We start from the raw sequence: 22,575 nt of genomic DNA on the forward strand, positions 1-22,575 counted from the left end.
AGTCCAGACGCTTTTCTTTGCAAGCTCCTTTGATTATGATTATTAAGTTTATTCTTACTAAGAATGACAGTGATGGCAATGTTCTGGTTTGCAAAGAAAGGGTGGAGTCTCTGCTCATGTTTTTTTTGTTTCCTGGTTTATTGGTGTCACATTGTTGTCATTTTTCTATCTCAATAAAACTCCTGTGTTTTAGGTGTCTCAACCTGAGCTTGTGCAAGCTCTTCACTTGCTCTGGATTCAAGTCTTTAATAACCTGCTTATTTACAAAAAAGTGTCATAAGATCTATTTTGACCTCTTTGTTTATGACCTTCAGGTCCATTCCTGGCACTACAAACATGAACCTGCACTTCAGCGTGCCTGTAAACATGTTCCCTCTTCTTCTTGTTATCACTTACTGGCAGATCGAGCTTGCTATTTGCTTTCAGAAATAAAATGTTCACATAATGTTACCATTACAGTATTTCATGAGAACCATTTTTTAAAATCCCCCCACCCACCCCAAAACACACACATTTTCAGGGTAGATGTTCAGACTTGAATCACGAAGAATCATGAAGTCACAGAGCAGGGTTTTTTTTCCAAAACAAGTTAAATCAGCTGTTTAATCAAAGGGCTTCTGATGGTTTGTATTTATAAGGAGGAGGAAAATCACAGGTGTCTCAGTTCCATCCAGTATTCCAGTAATCCACACCAGCAAGCACAATGCCACCACCCTGGATCAGCTGAACTGTATTGATATTATCAGTAACACCTAAAAAGATTACAGTATAAATGAGGAAAAAACTGTGTTTGAACCCACATTATGAACCATTACACTGTTAAGGCTAATTAGTAAGATGTAGCTATGCCAAATCTGCTTGAGATTAGCAGAACAGAGGTAATATGAACACAATATATGTTACGCACACCAGTACTGAAAACTAAAGGCATCACAATTTGCAGAGGCAAATCATGCGGCGAGAGAGAGAGAAGTGGACCCAAGAGCTGGCACTGGTTACCCCGAGTGAGTGTATTTACAAGTGAGGGGTTACAAACAGAAGCAGGGGTGGCATGAACAGAAACTAAGGAAAACCTAAACTGGGAAAACTGAGAAACATGAAACTAAACCTGAAAAGCGAGGAGACTGAGGGTTGAGGTAACACAGGGCATGACAAACAGATGCTCGGACAAAGAGCAGAGATAAACACACACAAAAGGGGTGTCCAAATTCATGGGCTGCATCCTCCTGAGCTCCCGTCCTTCGGGGTCTACATGGGCAGGGGTCCTCAGAAGGTCGGATAGACCGGAAGTAAACGGCTGTGAAATTGGACGGTCGAGCCTTCAGATTTGCGTCACCGCTGTGTCGGTGGAGTTTAATAAACTCGTCCGTCTGCTCCTTGCTGTCTAAAATATAAAAGTACACTGACATATATTCTCGACGTTCTCACACTTCTGTTTAATCAGTTTTCTGTTTGACGTTTATTCAGCTGTGTGAAAATCCCGGAGGAACCCACCCGAGGGATTAATAAAGTTTTATTTTATCTAATCGAATCTAATAACTTTGATCTCAGCCACACTGATTTACTCACGAACAAACAAAGCAAGCCAAAACAATAAAAACACAAACCAGCACAAACGTTCGTCATAAATTTTGTTTGATTCCGTTAATGTGTGTGTGGGGGGGGGGGGGGGGGGGCTGTTGACCTCTAGAAATTTTTGTTGATATCTTTAAAGTGAAAGCGGCACAAACAAAAAAATTTGCAGCATAAACCAGCACAAGTGTTTGATACCACTTTTGTTGGATTTGAAGAAGGCGGGGGGCCAACTTCACTCACATCTCTAGTGTGACCCTCGAGCTCCCGGTCAGCTGTCGAGCTGGTGGGTAACAGACGTCTCTGAAAACGTCAGAGCACTTTTGCAAATATGTGATGTCTTGATAAACAGAGCAGATATTTGAAGTTTGCACAGCTACTTTCTCACCTGAAAATATGTTAAAAGTTTATTTTGTGACCCAGAAAGAGAAATAAGAGAAATATTAAAACTTAGTAGCTGCCGCCATTGTTGGAAACTGGAATCGGCTGGGCCGCGCTATGAATTCTGGGATATGGTGGACCATGAAGGACACACCCGACCCATCCTTCAAATCCGGGGAAAAGGAGGACGCATTTGTCGGCCGCATTCGGAGGAGTCAATGAATTTGGACAGCCTTCGGCGCGTCGCTGTGATGTAATCGGCCCACAAATGCGGCCTCAGGAGGATGCAGCCCATGAATTTGGACCCCCCCCCCAAATATACACACACAAGGTAACAAGGAAATGGCACACAGGAGGGAGACACAGCTAAACCTAATTAGACCAATCACTTATTATTTATATAGTATAACCATAGAAAATATAAATAATCTCTATTGTCTTTGTGACTCAAAGGTGTCTTCTTCATTTCCTTCTGAGAAAATCAGTTTTGTTCTCGTCTGCATAAGGGAAGTAACTGCACTCCTACTGAGCATGTGCAGAGTATTTAATATTGCCCTCAGTCTCCCCATGCCACCTCTACAAAATAAAGAAAACTGCAGCTATCACTGAGAAATAGAAGACTACACTTTCACGTTATATAACTGGCAGTGAACTCAGTTCATTTGTTCATTCGGGGAAACCTGGTGCAGTCTGACCGATTTATTCCTGGGCAGGCTCATTGTTGGCACTTCCTATTGTGTCAGTCCCGCTGTCACTGCAGATAAATATGAAATGAATCTGTTTCCTTCACAGAACAGATGTGTTGTGTATCTTCATCTTGTGTATCTAGCTCATTCATTCACAAAAACCTGATTCAAATCATATGAAATAAGTGGATTTATCATACTGATGAGAGAAACAACCTGTCTTTGGATGGATGGGTGGAACAGAATCTTTTAACGAACACCAAAATGTTTGCTGTTTTTGTTACATTTTGTGTTTGACATAAAGAAAATAAATAAAGAAACTGATGTTGCTGGGTGATAAAAGTATATCTTTTGTAGAAACTGCAATCTGAGATATGAGACTGCACATTGGTCTCAGGGAGAATTCGATGGCAGTCAGTAGGAAGACTTTAAACATGAAGAAGAGGAAGCAGCTAAAATAAGAGATGGAGAGCTCTGGGTGGTAAGAAAAAGTTACCAGATAGCTGGGAAAGCACTGAGGGAAACATCCAAGAAGGTGTTTGGTGTACTGAAGAAGACTTGGTGTTGGAATGAGGAAGTACAGGAAAGCATTCAGATGAAGAGAGAAGAAGTGGGATAGTCAGGGAGCTGAAGGACATAGACAGGACTGCTGGAAAGGATTAATAAAAAGGTTCAACATTGCTGCCTGGAAGCTGAAATTCCTGGATCAGGTGAGCTGCAGTGAGGTGTTGGGTGTGTCGTCAGACAGGTGTCTGAGAGAGGTGTGCTTAATGCAGACAGAGAGGAGGAGGAGAGAGGAAGGTTATTTATGCCTCAGCAGGTCTGGATGTTTGGATCTTACAGCGATGGCTTTCTACAAAGTGATGTGTTTGGCTGCTGGGCTGATGCTCCTGACCCAAGGTAAGAGCTCTCTGCACACACCTGCATCAGGTACGACTCAGAGGGTGAAAACACTCAGGAGCACAGCGCTTCACTTTAAAGTGACACTGCAGGAAATCCTGGAATTTAAAAATTCACTTTTCGAAGCAGGAGGGAATATCACACTGGGTGGACAAAGGGAAAATAATCAAATTAAGAAAGGCACTGGAAAAATGGAAAAGTGGAATAAAATCTCCCAAAGTCACATAACTGGCAATAACTGCACATCGAAATAAAAACTTTCCCCTCTTAATACCTGAAATTCCTTTTTATGTTCCTTTCAGTTTCTTTTTGGTTACTTCACCATATTTTCTAATATGGGTGGTATTCGTCAACACTTAGGACTTAGAACAGGTATTACAGTGTAAATATGTGGCTCACAGTCCTTTGTAGATTGTACATTCCAACACATTCATCCCAGCACGCAACATACCGACGGCTGTGACAATTCATCCGTATGTTATGCGTTGGGAGGTACGGAGCCCCGCAGGGGACATGGGAGAAAAAAAATTAAGACAGACTTTTGCGAGATCTCACAAAATTTTTGCGAGAGCTCGCAAAACTAACTCGGGATCTCGCGAAACTTTTTCAAGATCTCGCAAAAGTTGAATTCCAACAATGGCGGCAGCTACTTAGTTGTAATATTACTCTTTCTGGGTCACAAAATACACTTTTAAGATATTTTGAAGCATAATTGTAGTTGTGTAAACGTCAGATATCAGCTCGGTTTACAAGACATCACATATTTGCAAAAGTGCTCCGACGTTTTCGGAGATCTGACACCCACCATCTCGAAGCTGACGGGAGGTCGATACCTACTACAGCCGCTCTCCCGGCACATCGTGCCTCGACCTCTGGGTCGGCTTCGAGTTGGCGGCCTCCGAAGAATGCAGCTAAAATTTTTGCGAGATCCCGAGTTTGTTGTTAATTTTTTTTTCTCCCATGTCCCTTGTGGGGATCCGTAAGGAGGCATGAGAGCGGGTTGGAATGAATCTATAGATGGGTTTTACGTGTGGCATGAAAATCAACCTAACAAAGCATTATGTACTTTTGATCATGAATCACTTTGGAAAACACTTTGTGATAGGGTTCAGGTTGTGGTTAAGGTTGGGGCTGGAATGGACGCTAGAGCCTCTTCCCTAAGCATGTCTTCTATTCGATTCAATTGAGAAACCAGAGTGTTTCATGAGGATGTGGAAAGGTACCTTTTGCACTGCTATGAGACGCCTAACGGCGTGACAAATATGTTGTGAGTTGGATATTCAAAAGTTATTTTTGTTGGTGATAACAAAATCAGAATTTTCTTTATATGTCATCAAATCATCAAAATCTTAAACCTTAGCCCTGCGGTGTAACTAAGATCACCTGGTCCAGCCCTAACTATATGCTTTAGCAAAAAGGAAAGTTTGAAGCCTAATCTTGAAAGTAGAGATAGTGTCTGTCTCCTGAATCCAAACTGGAAGCTGGTTCCACAGAAGAGGGGCCTGAAAACTGAAGGCTCTGCCTCCCATTCTACTTTTAAATACTCTAGGAACAACAAGTAGGCCTGCAGAGCGAGAGCGAAGTGCTCTAATAGGGTGATATGGTACTACAAGGTCATTAAGATAAGATGGGGCCTGATTATTTAAGACCTTGTATGTGAGGAGCAGGATTTTTTTTACAGTTCATTGCAGTCGTCCAGCCTGGAAGTAATAAATGCATGAACTAGTTTTTCAGCGTCACTCTGAGACAGGATATTTCTAATGCTTCTCTTGCACATGAATGAAGGAAGTCACTTTATTTGGTACAATTATGTAGGCTTCAGTAAACATAACTTTAAAATACCATAGCAAGAATGTGAAGACATGTTAAGGTTCTCATGACTTATGGATAAATATTACTAATGCATTAGTATCATTACTAATATTTATCCACTCATGGGACAAATGAGAATAATTACTACAGCTGAGGTGATGTTGGACACCTACCTTTGGAAAACTATATTTTGATTGCGTGCATCTGTTTGTGTCGTGTTTGAATGTGAACCTTTAACTGAAGTCAGTGTTGTATTTCTTTAAATTTCTGTGTCATACTCTCCTCTGACCCTGAGATGGATGAATGAACATAACACTGTCAGCCTCTGCAGTAATGTAGTAGTGGTATTAGTAGAACAACATCCACTGTGTGCACAGGCTGTAAACATTTTTATTTCTGCTCTAACGTTTTAATATGGGAGTCTGTGGGGACTGACTCTGCTGGAGCCTCTGCTGGATGCTTTCAGCTAACCACAGCCAGTCAATTTTACCACTATTGTTTTCTGTGTTTCAGAGTCTGAGTCACAGCTGGATGGTAAGAAAAAGCTTCTTTGTGTAATGATTTAGTTTTATGTGTAATAAATCTTTTGTTTCATATGAATATTAGTTTGTGAGTGAACTGTAGACTCCAGGATCACTGTGTCCTCACTCAGCAGTTTGTAGTGCTGAGAGTTTACAGCTCCTACAGTAATGCTCACTCTGTGTTTTAATGTCGGTCTTCAGTTTGTGGTCAGCCAAAGCTCAACACCAGGATTGTAGGAGGACAGGTGGCCCCTGTTGGCAGCTGGCCCTGGCAGGTCAGTCTGCAAACATCTGGGTCCCACTTCTGTGGAGGATCCCTCATTAACAGTCAGTGGGTGCTGACTGCTGCTCACTGCTTTGAAACGTGAGTGATGAGGCTGAAGCTGCACTCTAAACAAGATTTAGTGGAATAAAGACATTATGAAAACTCCCCATCAGGGGACCAGGGGTGTAACACGATAAATAGCTAACAGGGCAGAAAGTCAAAGATGTCATTTCATTTTAACAATCACAATAACTGTGCATCGTTTCGTTTCCTGATCTCAGCATTACTGCAACCGGTCTGACTGTGAATCTGGGCCGTCAGAGTCTACAGGGATCTAACCCCAATGCAGTGTCTCGAACAGTAACACAGATCATCAAACATCCAAACTACAACTCTGGTACCAACGACAACGACGTCTGCCTCCTGAGGCTCTCCTCACCGGTGACCTTCAACAACTACATTTCTCCCGTCTGCCTGGCAGCTTCAGACAGCATCTTCTACAGCGGTGTTAACAGCTGGGTCACCGGCTGGGGCAACATTGGAGAAGGAGGTGGGTCATAAAGACACCAGATTGGTTTTAGAGTAAAGTTGATTATAATGCAGGGAATAAGAGTGCTGTCTCAGAAATATTTAGAGCAATATAATTCTTCTTCTGTGAGCTAAAGAGATTCTGATGACTGCAAACACATTATTTTTAAAATGTTTCATTTTTAAATTTGAATTGTGCCTTCAATAGAAAATAATGCCTAGAACAAACCGTCTGATGCCATCTGTATCTCAACGTCTTGGTATCTTTTCAGGCATCTTGTTGCCATAAATTCTTTGGCCTCTCGTTCAGAGAGGTAATCTTGTATTCTCTGGTTCCAGATGTTCTTCAGCTGTAAGAAGGCTTTTGCTTTGTCTGTTCTCCCAACTTTTAATGACACTCCCAATGTAAGGGAAGGAATCCATGTCTGTGTTACTACTTCTGAGACAGCTATATTTATTTCCATGATCTTGATTTTCTCTTTGCAGATGTTAAGTCTTACTTATGCAGAAACAGCTGCAAGCTTGCTTGTCTTATCTTTTTATTGCCAGGTAGCACTGCCCATCACTTTTCAAGTTTTTCCTGCTTACTGAATACATTTTATATTCAAATGTAAGCAACTTAGAAATGATATGCAGCAAGTCATTGTGTGGTGAGTTGTGTACCAGTCTTCAACAAAAGTCTTCCAACTCTGCCAGGCTCCACTTTGCCTTGTCGCATTTCTCCTTGTTTACAATGTCTTCATGAAACATTTCTCCATGTTGGTCATTGACATTTTTATGTTCATGCATCTATAAATTGTCCTGGCTGGCAAGGCAGGCTATGTGGAGGTGAGGTGAGGACCCGTGCAGGCAGAGGTTGTGATGAGAACGAGCTTTATTTACAAGAAGTGCAGGATTCAACAGGAGCGGAGATAGTAAACACAGGGAACTAAGAAAACTCTAAACCGGGAAACTGATGAAACCAAACTGAAACTTGAATCCAGGGAGAAATCAGAGCTGACGAAACGAGGACGCAAAGACATATGACACATACCTTCAAAGTAAAACAGGAAGTTTGTTTGTGTGTGTGTGTGTGTGTGTGTGTGCGTGCGTGCGTGCGTGCGTGCGTGTGTGTGTGCGCGCGTGCGTGCGTGCGTGCATGCGTGTGCGTGCGTGTGTGCGTGTGTGCGTGCATGCGTGTGCGTGCGTGTGTGCGTGTGTGCAAGTTACAATTTTTTTTGTTAAGGTCTGTTTACAGATACAAAGCAAAAGCTGGACGTGCCCTCGCTTGTGTGTGGGTTTCAACAAGTATGAATTTAGCCCCGATTTTTCTTCCCTTCAGCTGATTGGTCAATGTGATGTCAATCACAAATTTAACAGTGTTTTATCCCACCGGCTTGCTCCTGAACAAAGTCAATCCGATACATGTTTCTGTAGTGTTAATGTTATGAAATGGCTGTGGCAGTCAGGATGTAGGACCCAAAATGTTGCAGTTGCAGAAAAAAAACCCTCTATAAACAATAAACTTGCAAAAACAAACCCAAACCAGGAACTAATACTAAACACAAAGATACTGGAGACAAGAGACTAGGGACAAGGACCACGGAGGGAAAGAAACGGAGGGAGATCAGGGGCGGTTACCCCTGTACTGGCAGACCGGGGTGGTAGTTCCAATTTTTAGCAAGGGGGACCGGAGGGTGTGTTCCAACTACAGGGGGATCACACTCCTCAGCCTCCCTGGGGAAAGTTTATGCCAGGGTGCTGGAACCTCGGATACAGGAAGAGCAATGCGGTTTTCGTCCTGGTCACGGAACACTGGACCAGCTCTTTATCCTCTCAAGGATACTCGAGGGTGCATAGGTGTTTGCCCAACCAGTCTACATGTGTTTTGTGGACTTGGAGAAGGCATTCGACCGTGGCCCTCAGGGTGTCCTGTGGGGGCTGCTGCGGGAGTATAGGATGTCTGGTCCATTGCTACGGGTCATTCAATCCCTATACAACCGTTGCAAGAGCTTGGTTCGCATAGCCGGCAATAAGTTGGACTCGTTCCCAGTGGGTGATGGGCTTCTCCAGGGCTGCCCTTTGTCACCGATTCTGTTCATAACTTTTATGGATAGAATTTCTAGGTGCAGCCAAGTGGCGAAGGGCTTTCGCTTCGGTGGCCTCAGAATCTCAACTATGCTTTCCGCAGATATGTGGTTCTGTTGGCTTCAACAGAACCACATCGCGCTGGAATGGTTTGCAGCTGAGTGTGAAGCAGCGGAATTGAGGATCAGCACCTCCAAATCTGAGGCCATGGTTCTTATCCGGAAAAGGGTGAAGTGCCCACGCCGGGTCAGAGATGAGTTCCTGCCTCAAGTGGAGGAGTTTGAGTATCTCGGGGTCTTGCTGCATCAGTCCCTCGTGGTGAAGAACGAGCTGAGCTTAAAAGCAAAACTCTCAATTTACCGGTCGATCTACGTCCCTACTCTCACCTATGGTCACGACCGAAAGAATGAGAGAGCGGATACAAGCGTTGGAAAGAGCTTCCTCCGAAGGCTGGCTGGCCTCTCCCTTAGAGATAGGGTGAGAAGTTCGGCCATCTGGGAGGGGCTCAGAGTAGAGCCGCTGCTGCTCCACATCGAAAGGAGCCAGCTGAGGTGGTTCGGGAATCTGACAAGGATGCCTCCTGGGCTCCTTATGGGGAGGTGTACCGGGCATGTGCCACCGGGAGGAGGCCCCAGGGCAGACGCACAACACGCTTGAGAGATTATATCTCTCGGCTGGCCTGGGAACGCCTTGGTGTTCCCCCAGAAAAGCTAGAGGAGGTGGCTGGGGAGAGGGAGGTCTGGGCTTCTCTGCTTAGGTATAAAGCGGAAGAAGATGGATGGATGGCTTTTAAAACATGAGGTTATTATAAAATGAGGTTGATACATGAGGAATCGTGGCTACAAGATCATTCTGGTACCAAACTTATGCTGACCACCTATATGTTCCACAAGCAGATAGGACAATAAATGTTGAACATTTTGAGCAGATTTTTGTTTGATTTTTTTGTCCGTCTCAGTGTCCCTTCCTTCTCCACAAAACCTGATGGAGGTGGAGGTTCCTGTTGTGGGAAACAGGCAGTGTAACTGTGACTATGGAGTGGGAAGAATCACTGACAACATGATCTGTGCCGGGTTAAGTGCAGGAGGAAAGGACTCCTGTCAGGTGATTGTTGTTACCTGTGTTTGGCACATTTTCACCTTCTACAGTTTCTTCTCCTCAGCTAACAGTAAATGTTTCTGCTCTCAAAGGGGGATTCAGGAGGTCCAATGGTGAGCAAGCAGAGCGGTCGCTGGATTCAGGCGGGAGTCGTCAGTTTTGGGGAAGGTTGTGCCAGGCCGAATCTTCCAGGAGTCTACGCCAGAGTATCCCAGTACCAGACCTGGATCAGGAGCCAGATCTCCTCCAACCAGCCGGGCTTCATGACGTTCACGTTCACTGGGACCGACAGTGACCTCAGTGTCTCCTGCACAGGACTGACACCAGTGCCAACCACCACCACCCCTCCAACCACCACCACACCTTCAACCACCACTACCACACCTGCAACCACAATCCCCACCACAACAACCACCAACAGAGCCGCCATCATTACAACAACCACGCGACCTTCGACCACTCCCCACTGTGAGTGTCCATCATGAAAGCACTTTATTAAAAAATGGTTTGGTCTAACCTACCTGACCTCAAGCTGATGGGTTCATGCGGTCCAAGTTTTTAAAATTTCTTTGTGTCTTCCTCTGTTTATTTTTTCAGCACTGGTCTGTGGACAAGCTCCAAGGAATTCTCGCAACATGGGGGGACCCTCAGTGGTGGCTGGTTCGTGGCCGTGGATGGCGAGCCTACAGAAGAATGGAAGTCACGTGTGTGATGGGTCTCTGGTGGCCTTGGACTCAGTGTTGAGCAACGCCAACTGCTTCTCAAGGTCAGTTGAAGTTTGGACAGACAATGATACAGTTCATCCTCTGGGGACTGAGTAAATGACATGACTTTCCCTCCACCACAGTCGTGTTCACGTCCAGTTGACATTGATGACACTGTGCATCAGTCAAATGCTGATTAGTTGACAAGTGGGCCAGAACCGGAAGAGACAAAGAGACAGTTGAGTTCACAAAAAGAGGCACAAGAAAATCATTAAAGATTTGAAAAAAATGCAGCATAAAGGGTACAGACAGCAGCTGCAGTGGATACTATTCATTGTTTTAAACCTTCAGTTTCACTTCAGCTCTTTGTAGTCTAGAATTCTTCTCCATAGCTGGCTGACAGACCAACAACAGCACAAGCAAAAGTTGTACCACGGACCAGTTGTACCACATATTTACATTTTATGTTGAAACATATTTTCCCTATTTGACAGCGAAGATCTAAGAGGCAGAGCCAATACCAAGATGATTAGCTCAGGTGGAATTTAAAAAATCTGTCTACCGTCCAAAATGGTAGTGCTGGCTCTGATAATCACTATTAAAAACCTTTACTGGGACAAGACTGGCAGGAATCAAATCACCATCAAGCTCCAACATGATAAAGGGGGGTCCTGTTGTCCCTCTCTGGGGGGGACACTTGAATCTGGGACTTTCCACCATTTGACCTTAGAACTGAAGAAGCTTCTCGGATGAGAGATCTTCAAGCAACTTAAAGAAGTCCAGACACGTTTCTTTCCAAGCTCCTTAGACTACGATGACCTGGATGACTGAGAACCTTCACAGACAACATGAAGAAAAGTTTAGTTTGCAGCTGTTCAACACTGTTTGGATTACAACATGAAAAATCTAAAGTAAAGGTACAGAATTAAATTAAAAGCATAAACATGCAGATGAACAACCACCAATGGTGGTCAAAAAACATGGTGGAGATCTTTTTGAGACTGAACACTCTCTCTTTCCACTGAGTCAAAATTTTGTAAACAAACTTTATTCCACTGTGGATTAATCCACCAGTGAAAACTGTGCCCAAAAGACTGAAAATGTAACCATCCCTTTAAGGAAATGAGCGAGTCTTTAAAAATGAAAACTGAACACAGTCCCAGCAGATCAGATGATCTCAGTGCCAGCCCACATCACCTGATGGTGCCACACTTCCACACTTTCCACACATGTAGCTGATCAGTCCAACACATGGTTAGCATTTAAGCTGATTCTGTGTTAAAACTAGTCCATGGGTACATTGTCATTTACAGTGCAACCTGATGTGCAGCTCTATAAAGATAAAGCAAGGCTTCGACTCAGATTGTTTTTTTCATCAGCAACATTTTCTGTGACGTGTTTTGTACTTTTTTCAAATTAAATCAAAGAGAAAAACTTCACCATTAACTGATTAGCTCTCTGGGTCTTCTAGTTAAATATATACCTCTTTAATTAGAACCAGGCCTGAATGTCACCAGGTTCAAATCTGTAAAACTTGGGTCCCATGAAGTTGAGTGTAAAGGTGTAGATCTTGTTTGAAGCTGATGAAGTTTATGTTTGTGTGCTTCGTTCCTCCCACAGCTCCCCTGTAGCGTCCGAGTGGACTGTCGTGTTGGGGCGTCTGAAGCTAAATGGATCCAACCCCTTTGAGGTGACGCTGAATGTGACAAATATCACTCTGAGCAACACGACCGGGACCAACATAGCCATCCTCCGTCTATCTGCCCAGCCCACCCTGACCGACTACATCCAGCCCATCTGCTTGGACAACGGGAGAACCTTCGCCGAGGGCTTGGCGTGCTGGGCGGCCGGTTGGAGTCCTGGAAGAGGAGGAGGTGAGTCAGCAACATGAAGGCTGACAGAGTTCTGCCCAGACTCTGCACCAGTCCATCTCTCAGATTACACATGTGGACCACTGCACTTACAGTTTCTTTAGTCAAACATCAGGATTTTCTTATCTTTCATGATGTTAGCTGAGGAAGTTATGCAGCAGTTTCAGACCTCGGTGGTAAACTGTGGGAACTCATCATCGAGTGAGAGCATCTGTACAGACGTGTTTGCACTGCAGCAGGTAAATGACTGGATTCTTCTTCTTATAACACTGTCTGCTGACATGTTGTTTATTCTGGACCGTGGATTTAGCTGCTCATCAGAGCCACGTGATGAATTTGGATAGTTTCATCATTTTCAATTTCCACAGGGCTTACAATGCTTGGAATCTTTATAAACATGTAAGAATTTCCAGCTTTGAAATCTCAGTCTTCATTATGGGCCAATTAGATTTAAGGCTAATTTAATTTAGTGCCATCCATCTTCATCCGCTTTATCCGGAGCCACCTCCTCTAGCTTATCCGGGGGAACACCAAGGCGTTCCCAGGCCAGCCGAGAGATATAATCTCTCCAGCGTGTCCTGGGTCTGCCCTGGGGCCTCCTCCCGGTGGCACATGCCTGGAACACCTCACCCAGGAGGCGCCCAGGAGGCATCCTTGTCAGATGCCCGAACCACCTCAGCTGGCTCCTTTCGATGTGGAGCAGCAGTGGCTCTACTCTGAGCCCCTCCCAGATGGCCGAACTTCTCACCCTATCTCTAAGGGAGAGGCCAGCCACCCTTCGGAGGAAGCTCATTTCTGCCGCTTGTATCCGCGATCTCGTTCTTTCGGTCACTACCCACAGCTCGTGGCCATAGGTGAGGGTAGGGACGTAGATCGACCGGTAAATTGAGAGCTTCGCTTTTACACTCAGCTCCCTCTTCACCACGACGGACCGGTGCAGCGTCCGCATCACTGCAGCCGCAGCACCAATCCGTCTGTCAAGAACTCTCCGTCTCTCCAAACTTCTCCCACACCCGAGTTTTTGCTTCAGCCACTTCCCGAGCCGCAATTTAGTGCCTTTGTATGTTTGTTTTAAGCCTAAATTTCTTATTAGAGTGAATGTATTCTGATTATTATTGTTGTTGTTGTTACAACTGTCTAAAATGTTTTTACACCTAGTTGAATCTGGTCGTTTAGTTATAGGTAGTTAATATAATCTTGGTCCAAGGTTTTCACTGGGCAGGGATAGCTCAGTAGGTAGAGTGGTGGCCCCATGATCGGAAGGTTGGGGGTTCAACTCCACTGAACGGCTACCCTGAGGTACCCCTGAGCAAGGTACCGTCCCTACACGCTGCTCCCCGGGCGCTGCACTGGTGGCTGCCCACTGCTTCACTGGGTGAATGGGTTAAATGCAGAGGAACTATTTCCCTATGGGGACTAACACATACACATTACATTACACACATTCTAGTAAACAGAGTGTCTCAAACTCTGAAACACTAACTTTCCTGTCTGTTTGTTCAGGGTGATTCTGGCGGCCCGCTGATGTGTAAGCAGGGCGGCTCTTGGTTCCAGGCGGTCGTGTTAACAGCTCCAAGCTCCTCTGCCGGGAGAAGACGAAGCTCAGTCATGACCTTCACCAGACTGAGGACCTTTGACTCCTTCCTGTCTGAGACGGTCAAGTCACTCTTGTCTCCAGCCTTGAATATCACCAGTGCCAACTCCGCCAACCCCACCAATGTCTCCGTCACTACCACTACCAGCAGTACCTACACCACCACAATGGTTACCACTACTACTGACTCGAAAAGCGTGTTCAACAGCAGCGAGGGTCGTCCTGCTCACTCCTTCATCTTTGTCTTCTTCCATCTCCTCAGCTTCGCCTTTTGTCTCCAACTCTGCCTTTAGGGAACCCAAACTTGATTCACATGATGTGATGGACACAGATGAATGTGAACAAGCTTCGATGTTGAGACTTTACAGGTTTAGAGCTTTGCCTGTCAATCTTTGATCTGATTCTGCCTTGATTGGATTTCTACAGAGAGCTCAGTAATGATATTCTGGATAATCAAAACAGGCATTCATACATGAAATACTCCTGGATGAATCTTCAGCGCAAACATCATGACCCTCCGACAGAGAGGTCGACTTCAAATCCCAGAGGGCAGTACAGTGCCATCATCCAATCCAATCATTGGAGGGGGTTCTACTGATTACAATGAAAGTATTTTTTTTTAATATGCAAATGATTTATGTGCACTATGAGACATTCGTTGTGATGAATTCAGGCTCACGCTGTGCAGCCTGGAGAGTTGAGTTGAGTTCCTTCCACTGAGGAAGTTTTATTTACACAACCTCTGTAATCCCGATTTAGTTAATGAGCATAACACAGTGAGCTGAACAGATCAAATGACATGAAGGAATTACATTTGTCTATATTTAGTGGGGCCTTGTCCTTACACTGACCTCATTATGAGAAACTATAGACATTTAAGAAAAAGCAGATTAATGAAATGTGTTTCTGTACCTCTGAGGGACGACTACCTGGAGCCCAAGATTCAGGCTGGACTGGAAGAAATCCTCTAAATCTTGCACTGAACATAAAAATGTAGCCCAGCAGTTTAAACTTCATGTTTTTCTGAAACTGAACAGATCAGTAGGATATTTATCAGGTTTAGAGAAATATATTTGTGGATTTTTTCGAACACAGAGACAATGACCATCCCTACCTCATGTCCTGGGCCAATGTTAAGCACTTAATGCTCACAGAACCGAACTGTCTTTAAGGGCAGCACACATACTGACCTCTCTCTGGTATTGGATCTGTTATGGTGGCAGTAAAGTGAGTGATTATTGGAGAATGGTTGCAAGCTCTTTCACTGATTCTGCTGAAGTTCTACTTTATAATGTTATTTTTTTATTCTGGTGTAAATATCACTGAGATTAAAAAATGTCCTTTTCATGACTGACATGGGCAATGAAGCAACAAGGGTTTTATTTTAAAAAATGAACACCAGTTATCAGCGTCACATCTGCTAAAGCAGACAGCATGCAGCGACAAGGATGAGTACCCAAATAAGAGAAAGTAACTGATTTAATTGAAGGCGTGCCGTTTATTAAGACAGATCCACAAGAAAGGGAAAAAACATAAGTCTCAAACTAAACAGAGGAATGCCTAAACACAAAATAATAACCAGACCACTACAAAAACCTTGGAAAACATACACAATATATACACCAAGGGTAACGATGGAATCTGGTAAAGAGAAAAACAGAATACACTAACACAGCACACAGAACTATTACAATAAAACAGGAAACCACAGACTCACAAACAGAGGGAGCATGAGATGTAACTGGAAAACGAATAAATAAACATGGAGACAGAATTTAACCTACATAAGGGACATGACACACTCAGAAGGAACAGAACCATGACTAACAGTAAATCAAAGGATGTTAATAATCAAAAACATAACACTTGGTCACCAGACCCAGGGCCATGACCATCGGGTTACGACTGTCTTTGGACAATGAACATAAAACATAAACACACAATAAAAAGTTTCACACAAATATCCAGATAACATGAAAAAAGATCAAAGCCTAGATTTATCCCATATTTGGGAAATTCTAACTGATCTTCGGAAAGCCTTGGAAAGCTGTTGAGACAGTATACAGCTGAGCATTATTTATTGTAAATAAATACAACTCAAACACACACAGGCCCAACATCAGCAGCTGACTGCAGGGCATGAAAAAGAGTCAAATTACACTTCGTTACGATCACGAGGTTTAATTTTCTGTCAGTTTTAGTATTTTATTTGATTACTATGTAAACAACGATGTGGGAGAAAGTTAATAAATGTTGGGAAAAACTAAAAAGCCAACACCGTCTTTGTCCTGTGGGAAATAACACAAACTGAATCGTGTGCAGTGTGAAAAGACAGCTTTCAGCGCCCCCTACTGGTGGATTTGTGCACATGCAGTGTTAGGCTTCTTTAATGAGAGAGATTCTGTTAAACTCTTACTCTACAAGGTTGGATGCATCAGTGATGAGCAGCTGGAGGAGAACGGAGCACTTGTGGATAATTCTGTGGAGCTGGGTGGTGCGGCCACAGACCATTTGTTAATTTTACAACATCAGAGGAATTTGACTTTGTCTGTGTTTTAATGTTACACCTGCCTGTTTTAACACCTGAGAGAATTCAGCCTGAAGTTTTAGACTGAGGGTGAAGTATCAGAGGTTATCTGTGACAGAAGGAGAGCAGCAAGAGGGAAGGTTTGAAGATGGCAGTGAGACCTGTTGTGAAGCACTGGAGTTGTGGAGGTCAAGCTAAAGTTAAGATGTTCACTGGCAGTGAGTGGGATGGAAATTCCTCCATCAGTGGGACAATTGAGAATCAAACAGGCTGGGATGGATTGAGCATGTGTAGAGGAGGGAGGGTGGTTAACTTGACAAAAGATGATAAAGATGGAGCTGCCAGGCAGGAGGACAAGAGGAAGACCTCAGAGGTGATGCGGAGGTCGGCCACTCAGGACCAAAATGTTGCTGTTTTTGTGCTTTCTATCAGCTTTTGCGATTTCTGAGCCACATGGACACCAGAACAAGCAGTGTTCAAGTATACAAATAGTAAACACTCCTAAATTACAATCATGATACAAAACCTAACCAGGAACTGCTGCCTTCTGAGTAGGAGGATGTAGGTAACACCATGCTGCAGATGAGCTGCATACAGGGCTGGACTGGGACAAAAAAATCGGCCCGGGCATTTTGACTAGAGACCGGCCGCCATTATAGGAAAAACCATAAAGCCTTTGAATGAAAACAAACGCTGTTGTGACAGTGACATACAATGTTTTCGTGGTATATATGCATCAATCTATCAATCGTTTGTTGTAAGATTCAGATAATTATTTAATAAAAGCTGAAAATTTTAAATGAGAATAACAAAGAAACTGAAAACGGAGATTTTTTTAAAACTCCTTTTTTGCGTTTACGTGTGGACGAGGAATACAGAGTTGGTCACGCAGCGTCAAAGGTATGTGCCTTTATTCACGACACGCTGTGGCCGCGTTATTGTTTACATGAGATGAATTGCAGAATGGCAGATAGAGACAAAATACTGTTAATCTGACTGTCTGCAGGTTTTACACGCAGTTACTGTCCCTCCATTTAGAAAGGCAGAGGCGTCACGCTGTGATTATTTTACTGTATGTGTAATAATATTCAACGTTGCTATCAATGCATTTTTCAAAAAATGCCTCTCTGTGCAAAGTGGGTCCAAAAACACCCATATGGAAAAGATATATATAAATCTTATAAAGTTTTTATCTGTCTTGTATGAAACTTGTATGAAAAGAATACAAGAGTGAAACCACATATAAGATCCCTTGAAAAATTATACAATGAAACTTGTATGTTTTGGATACTTACTAAAAAAAATATATGAAAGTAATGAGAAAGTGGCCACTTTCACGAGTAAATCATATATGTTTTTACTATTTCTTTTCCATATGGGCATGAACAGCTGTGGGATCCTGTTTGTCCGTGGTTTAAACAGCCCAGCGCTGCTCTCGACGCAGGGAAAACCAGTTCTGCAGGAGACCTACCTCGGCACTTGTGCAGATGAAGCCAAAGGGAAGATTTGCTTCACCATATTTTCCAGTCTTTGGCTTAGATATATTCATTCAGCGATGCTTCATCTCCTGCTTTGCATTTCTGTGGGCGCACTGTGCTAGCAGTGTTCAAGCGTTTTGTTTTTTCTCCCCCCCCCCCCCTCCCTTTCCATACCCCCCCCCCCCCCCCCCCCCCCCCCCCCCACACACACACACACACACACACACACACACACTTTGGGAAGGTCTGAGTTAGACTATTATTAAAAATTCTCTGCTGTGTAAATTTGAAAGGAAAACAGGAACTGAATTATGTAAATCATTGGAAAACAAAAAACGCTGTACACTCCACAGAGTGTGAAAGTTTGGGTGAGGTTGGTGTTCACTGATTGACAGATTAGTATCAGAATAATATCAGCATGCAGGAACGTTGACAGGTGACATTCACCTGATGGTGTTCTGCCGTTGTTCTTCCTGTGCAGGTCAGCTGAAGTCTTCATTATAATCTGGGACTGTAAATTGCGCAAAATTAAATGTTCTGGCCACCTCCGTTATTTTTATGTGGACTTTACTAACTGTAAAAAGTATAATATCACTGCAGATCTAACATCTAAGTGAACAAACGACAGGGCAAATTATAATTGCCACAATGAAACTGAACTACATTTGATTAGGTGACATCAGAAAAACGCACTTCTTACATCGATCTAATGAACGTTAGTAAAAAGTGTCCAAGGGGGGACAGAGGGGTGATTGGAGGAGACTTTAATGGGCATGTAAGTGAAGGAGACAGAAGGAAGAATGTGACTAGCCAGCATTAGATGGTATTCTGTAGTATTACTTTAAAAATCAAGACTAGGAAGCAGCTGAAGGCAAGGACTGAATGCTTGACGTTAAAGAAGGAAGAAGGTTGCACCGAGTTCAGGTTCTGTGTTGTAGGGAACAGATACCAGGTAGCTGGAGAGTGCAGCTGCACTGCTGAGGGAAACTGCCAAGAAGGCGTTTGGTGAATCCTCCACACAGAGGAAAGCGAGCAGGGAGACTTAGTGGTGGAATGAGGACATACAAGAAAGTATACGAAGGAAGAGGCTAATGAAGAAAAAGAAGGGTAATCAGGGAGATGAAGGAAGTAGGCAGGACAAGGTAAATGAAATGAATGAAAGGGAAGGTTTACAAGATGGTAGTGACACCTGCTGTGATGTATGGCTTGGAGACAGTGGCCATGAGAAAAAGGCAGGATCAGAAATGAATCCATCATAGAGACAGCAGAGAGGCAGCGATGGCTCGAGCATGTGCAGAGGATGGAGGGTGGATATACTGGACAAAAGGGTGAAGATGGAGGTGCTGGGCAGGAAGAGAAGAGGAAGATCTCAGAGAAGATTCATGAATGTACTTAAGGAGGACATGCAGAGGGTTGGTGTGACAGAGGAGGATGCTGGGTTTTAGTTTCTGACCCAAACCAAAATCAGGGAGTCCATCAGGGTTTTGGAAATAGAAAAGGTTGCTTTAAGTGAAGTCATGATTGCTCAGCTCCACCTTTTTCATGTCACCCATATTAGATTCTTTGCTTTGTCACTGTATTTCCTGGCAGCTTATCACCTCTTAAGTCCTACTCGAGATTGAGATAAAGACTGAGAGCGTTTAGTGTGATGCCTTTTTAGTCAGAAGTCTGATGGCTTTTTGTTTGTGGTCTGACGTTTGAGGCTGAGAATAAATGCACACTGTTAAATATCAACACTTCACTGTTCTTTTGATTCCTCATAGGCATCTGATGGAAGACAACACACTGCTCAGTAGACCATTTTACACTTTATTCTCTCACAAAATCACTTCTACAAGGGAGATGCGTCCTGAATGACACTCTGCGTGGATCTGGTGATGGCGGTGTGCCCCTAACAACAGTGTTACACAGGCATTCAGTAGTCACGTTGCACAGCGCACTCAGAGGTTATTGTCTATTAGCTGCACAACATCTTTTCTCAGCTCTGGCGAGGCTGTGACCTTTCCCTACTCCCTTCCAGTAAATTTCTACTGGCAGATGGTTCCCTGTTATCAACTCCTGCAGACAAGCGTGGGTGAGGGTCTCCAACAATCTACCACTAAAGGACACGTAGTCTAAGGCCTTTATTATCAGGGCCGTGTCCACTTAATACTACGCTATATAATTATATGACACTTATTAATATAAAGCATAGCTTTGAGGCACTGAGTGTGAATGAGTGGATGACTGGGTGTGTAAAGCACTTTGGGGTCCCTAGGGGGGACTAGTAAAAGCGCTACACAAATACAGGCCATTTAACATTTACATTTATATTATTCAGCTTTTAAAATACTTCAGTCTGTAGCAGGATTTTGGTTTCATGATGTAAAATTAATAATTAATTCTAAAAATAAGTTACTCATCAGTAAAAAGGTTGCTGCCTGAAAGCCGAAATTCCTGTTTAATACAACATGTTTGATGTGAGGAAGATCAGGTGACCCGCATTGAAGCGTTGGGTGTGTCGCCAGACAGGAAACTGAGAGGTGTGTTTAATGCAGACAAAAAGGAGGCCAGAGGGAGGGTATTTAAGCCTCAGCAGGTCTGGAGGTTTGGATCTTACAGCGATGGCTTTCTACAAAGTGATGTGTTTGGCTGCTGGGCTGATGCTCCTGACCCAAGGTAAGAGCTCTCTGCACACACCTGCATCAGGTACGACTCAGAGGGTGAAAACACTCAGGAGCACAGCGCTTCACTTTAAAGTGGTACTGCAGGAAGTAACACAGCAGGAAAAGGAGGACTGGTGGTTTATTTTAGCTTCATCTTTATCTTGATGATGAAAGCTTAAACACAGATTAATATGACGATCTGTTTGGTTTGGGGAGCAGCTGAGAGGCTGAACTGCTCTCCATCAATCAGCGTCTGTATAATAATAATGGATTGGATTTATATAGCGCTTTTCAAGGCACCCAAAGCGCTTTACAATACCACTATTCATTCACTCTCACATTCACACACTGGTGGAGGCAGCTACAGTTGTAGCCACAGCTGCTCTGGGGCAGACTGACAGAAGCGAGGCTGCCATATCGCGCCATCGGCCCCTCTGGCCAACACCAGTAGGCGGTAGGGTAAAGTGTCTTGCCCAAGGACACAACAACCAGGACAGAGAGCCCAGGGATCGAACCAGCGACCTTCCGGTTACAGATGTGCTTCCCAACCAAGGTCGCCCCTGTATCACAGTTATTAGAGCTGCTTTATTTTATTTTAGCTTTGATTCAGTTTTTAACTTTCATTTTCAATTCAATTTATTTTTTGATGATTTAATCAGTCAGTTTTGAGTCATACACAGAGATTTATTCATGAGGGTGTACATGTTTAAAAAAAACTAAAAACGTTTATTAATGATTATTTGATGGTTGTTTATAACTTTTCTATCGAACAATGGAGTAATTGTGGAGAGTGGAAAATGAAAGCAAAACTATAAAAACACTGAGTAGCTGAGATGAGAACACGCACAAACATAAACACACAAAAAGATCAGAAAACTTTAAAGAAAAGAGTTCACTGATCTTTGTCAGAAAACAACTACATGATAACAATCCTCTCAGAAGAGGAAAGCTCGCCAATCGAAAATGATAATGGTGTAAATGGTAACCACATACAAACACACACACAACTAGCTACAGAAATTGCATTTAACAGATGAAGGAAGCGCCCACTGGAGCCTTTGACTGCTTTGCATGGTTAACCACGACTGTAAAACTGGGGAAAACGAAACATAACACATAAATATATGTTAATATTTATATAAAAATATATATAAAGATTCTTCATAATACATTCAATTTATTAACATCTTACTGAAAAATTAGAACACTTGAAATTAACAGGCTGGCTTACTTAGAATAGCACCTTCAAACTAGCCAAATAAAAAAAGCAGAAAACAAACTCTTGGAAATACAGTCAAAAACTAACCACGAATAATAAATGAACTACTTACAGACACATGTGTCCACGGCACAAGCATAAGGAAGCAGCGTACTGGTCACATAATCAAGATTTTAAATGACACCTATTTTTCTGAAAAACAGCACAGTTATCTCAGACTGTATGGAAGCATCACACAGACACATTACTTTCCTGTTCAGTAACACCCAATCAAAATCCTAGAATGTTTCAAATGCAGGTTTGACAGGTTTGTGAGTGTACACTTTATCCAAAACCTAGTGACGGTTTACTCATGTTTACCACCGGGTGGCTGTAGCTCAGGAGGTAGACCAGCTCACTAACTGGTCAGAAGGTTAGTGGTTTGATCCCTGGCTCCTTCAGTCCACATGTCAAGAGTGTGAATGTGTGTGAATGTAGTTAGGAAGCACTCAGTGTAGAGAAAGTGTGTGATTGGGTGAATGTGGTATGTTGTACAGAGCACTTTAAGTAATCCGGGAGAGTAGAAAAATGCTATATAAGAGTCAGTCCATTCACTGTCTGAACATGTGTCATGTTACTTTTGCACTGTTTTGCATATTCTGACACGTGTTGTTATTACATGGCTTGATTAAGGTACACATTATTCTGACATCTGGGGCCAGAGCTGA

The 22,575-nt window shown here is 43.4% G+C and overlaps 1 protein-coding gene across 1 annotated transcript; it reads left to right on the plus strand.

Annotated features, from left to right (window-relative positions):
• The first annotated feature begins 3,450 nt into the window (after positions 1–3,450).
• LOC146712024 (transmembrane protease serine 9-like) lies at positions 3,451–15,358 on the plus strand. The gene is made up of 10 exons (XM_085455130.1): positions 3,451–3,539; positions 5,865–5,885; positions 6,074–6,236; positions 6,419–6,687; positions 9,691–9,836; positions 9,923–10,298; positions 10,428–10,596; positions 12,155–12,408; positions 12,547–12,644; positions 13,909–15,358. The coding sequence occupies exons 1-10, from the start codon at positions 3,485–3,487 to the stop codon at positions 14,290–14,292; spliced, it is 1,935 nt and encodes a 644-aa protein (XP_085311256.1). The 5' UTR covers positions 3,451–3,484; the 3' UTR covers positions 14,293–15,358.
• The last annotated feature ends 7,217 nt before the right edge of the window (positions 15,359–22,575 follow it).

The sequence above is a fragment of the Copadichromis virginalis genome, linkage group LG4, assembly GCF_057382275.1.
Source record: "Copadichromis virginalis isolate Kocher_CV1m ecotype Utaka linkage group LG4, C_Virginalis_male_GT1.1, whole genome shotgun sequence".
In the NCBI taxonomy this organism is placed as follows: domain Eukaryota; kingdom Metazoa; phylum Chordata; class Actinopteri; order Cichliformes; family Cichlidae; genus Copadichromis; species Copadichromis virginalis.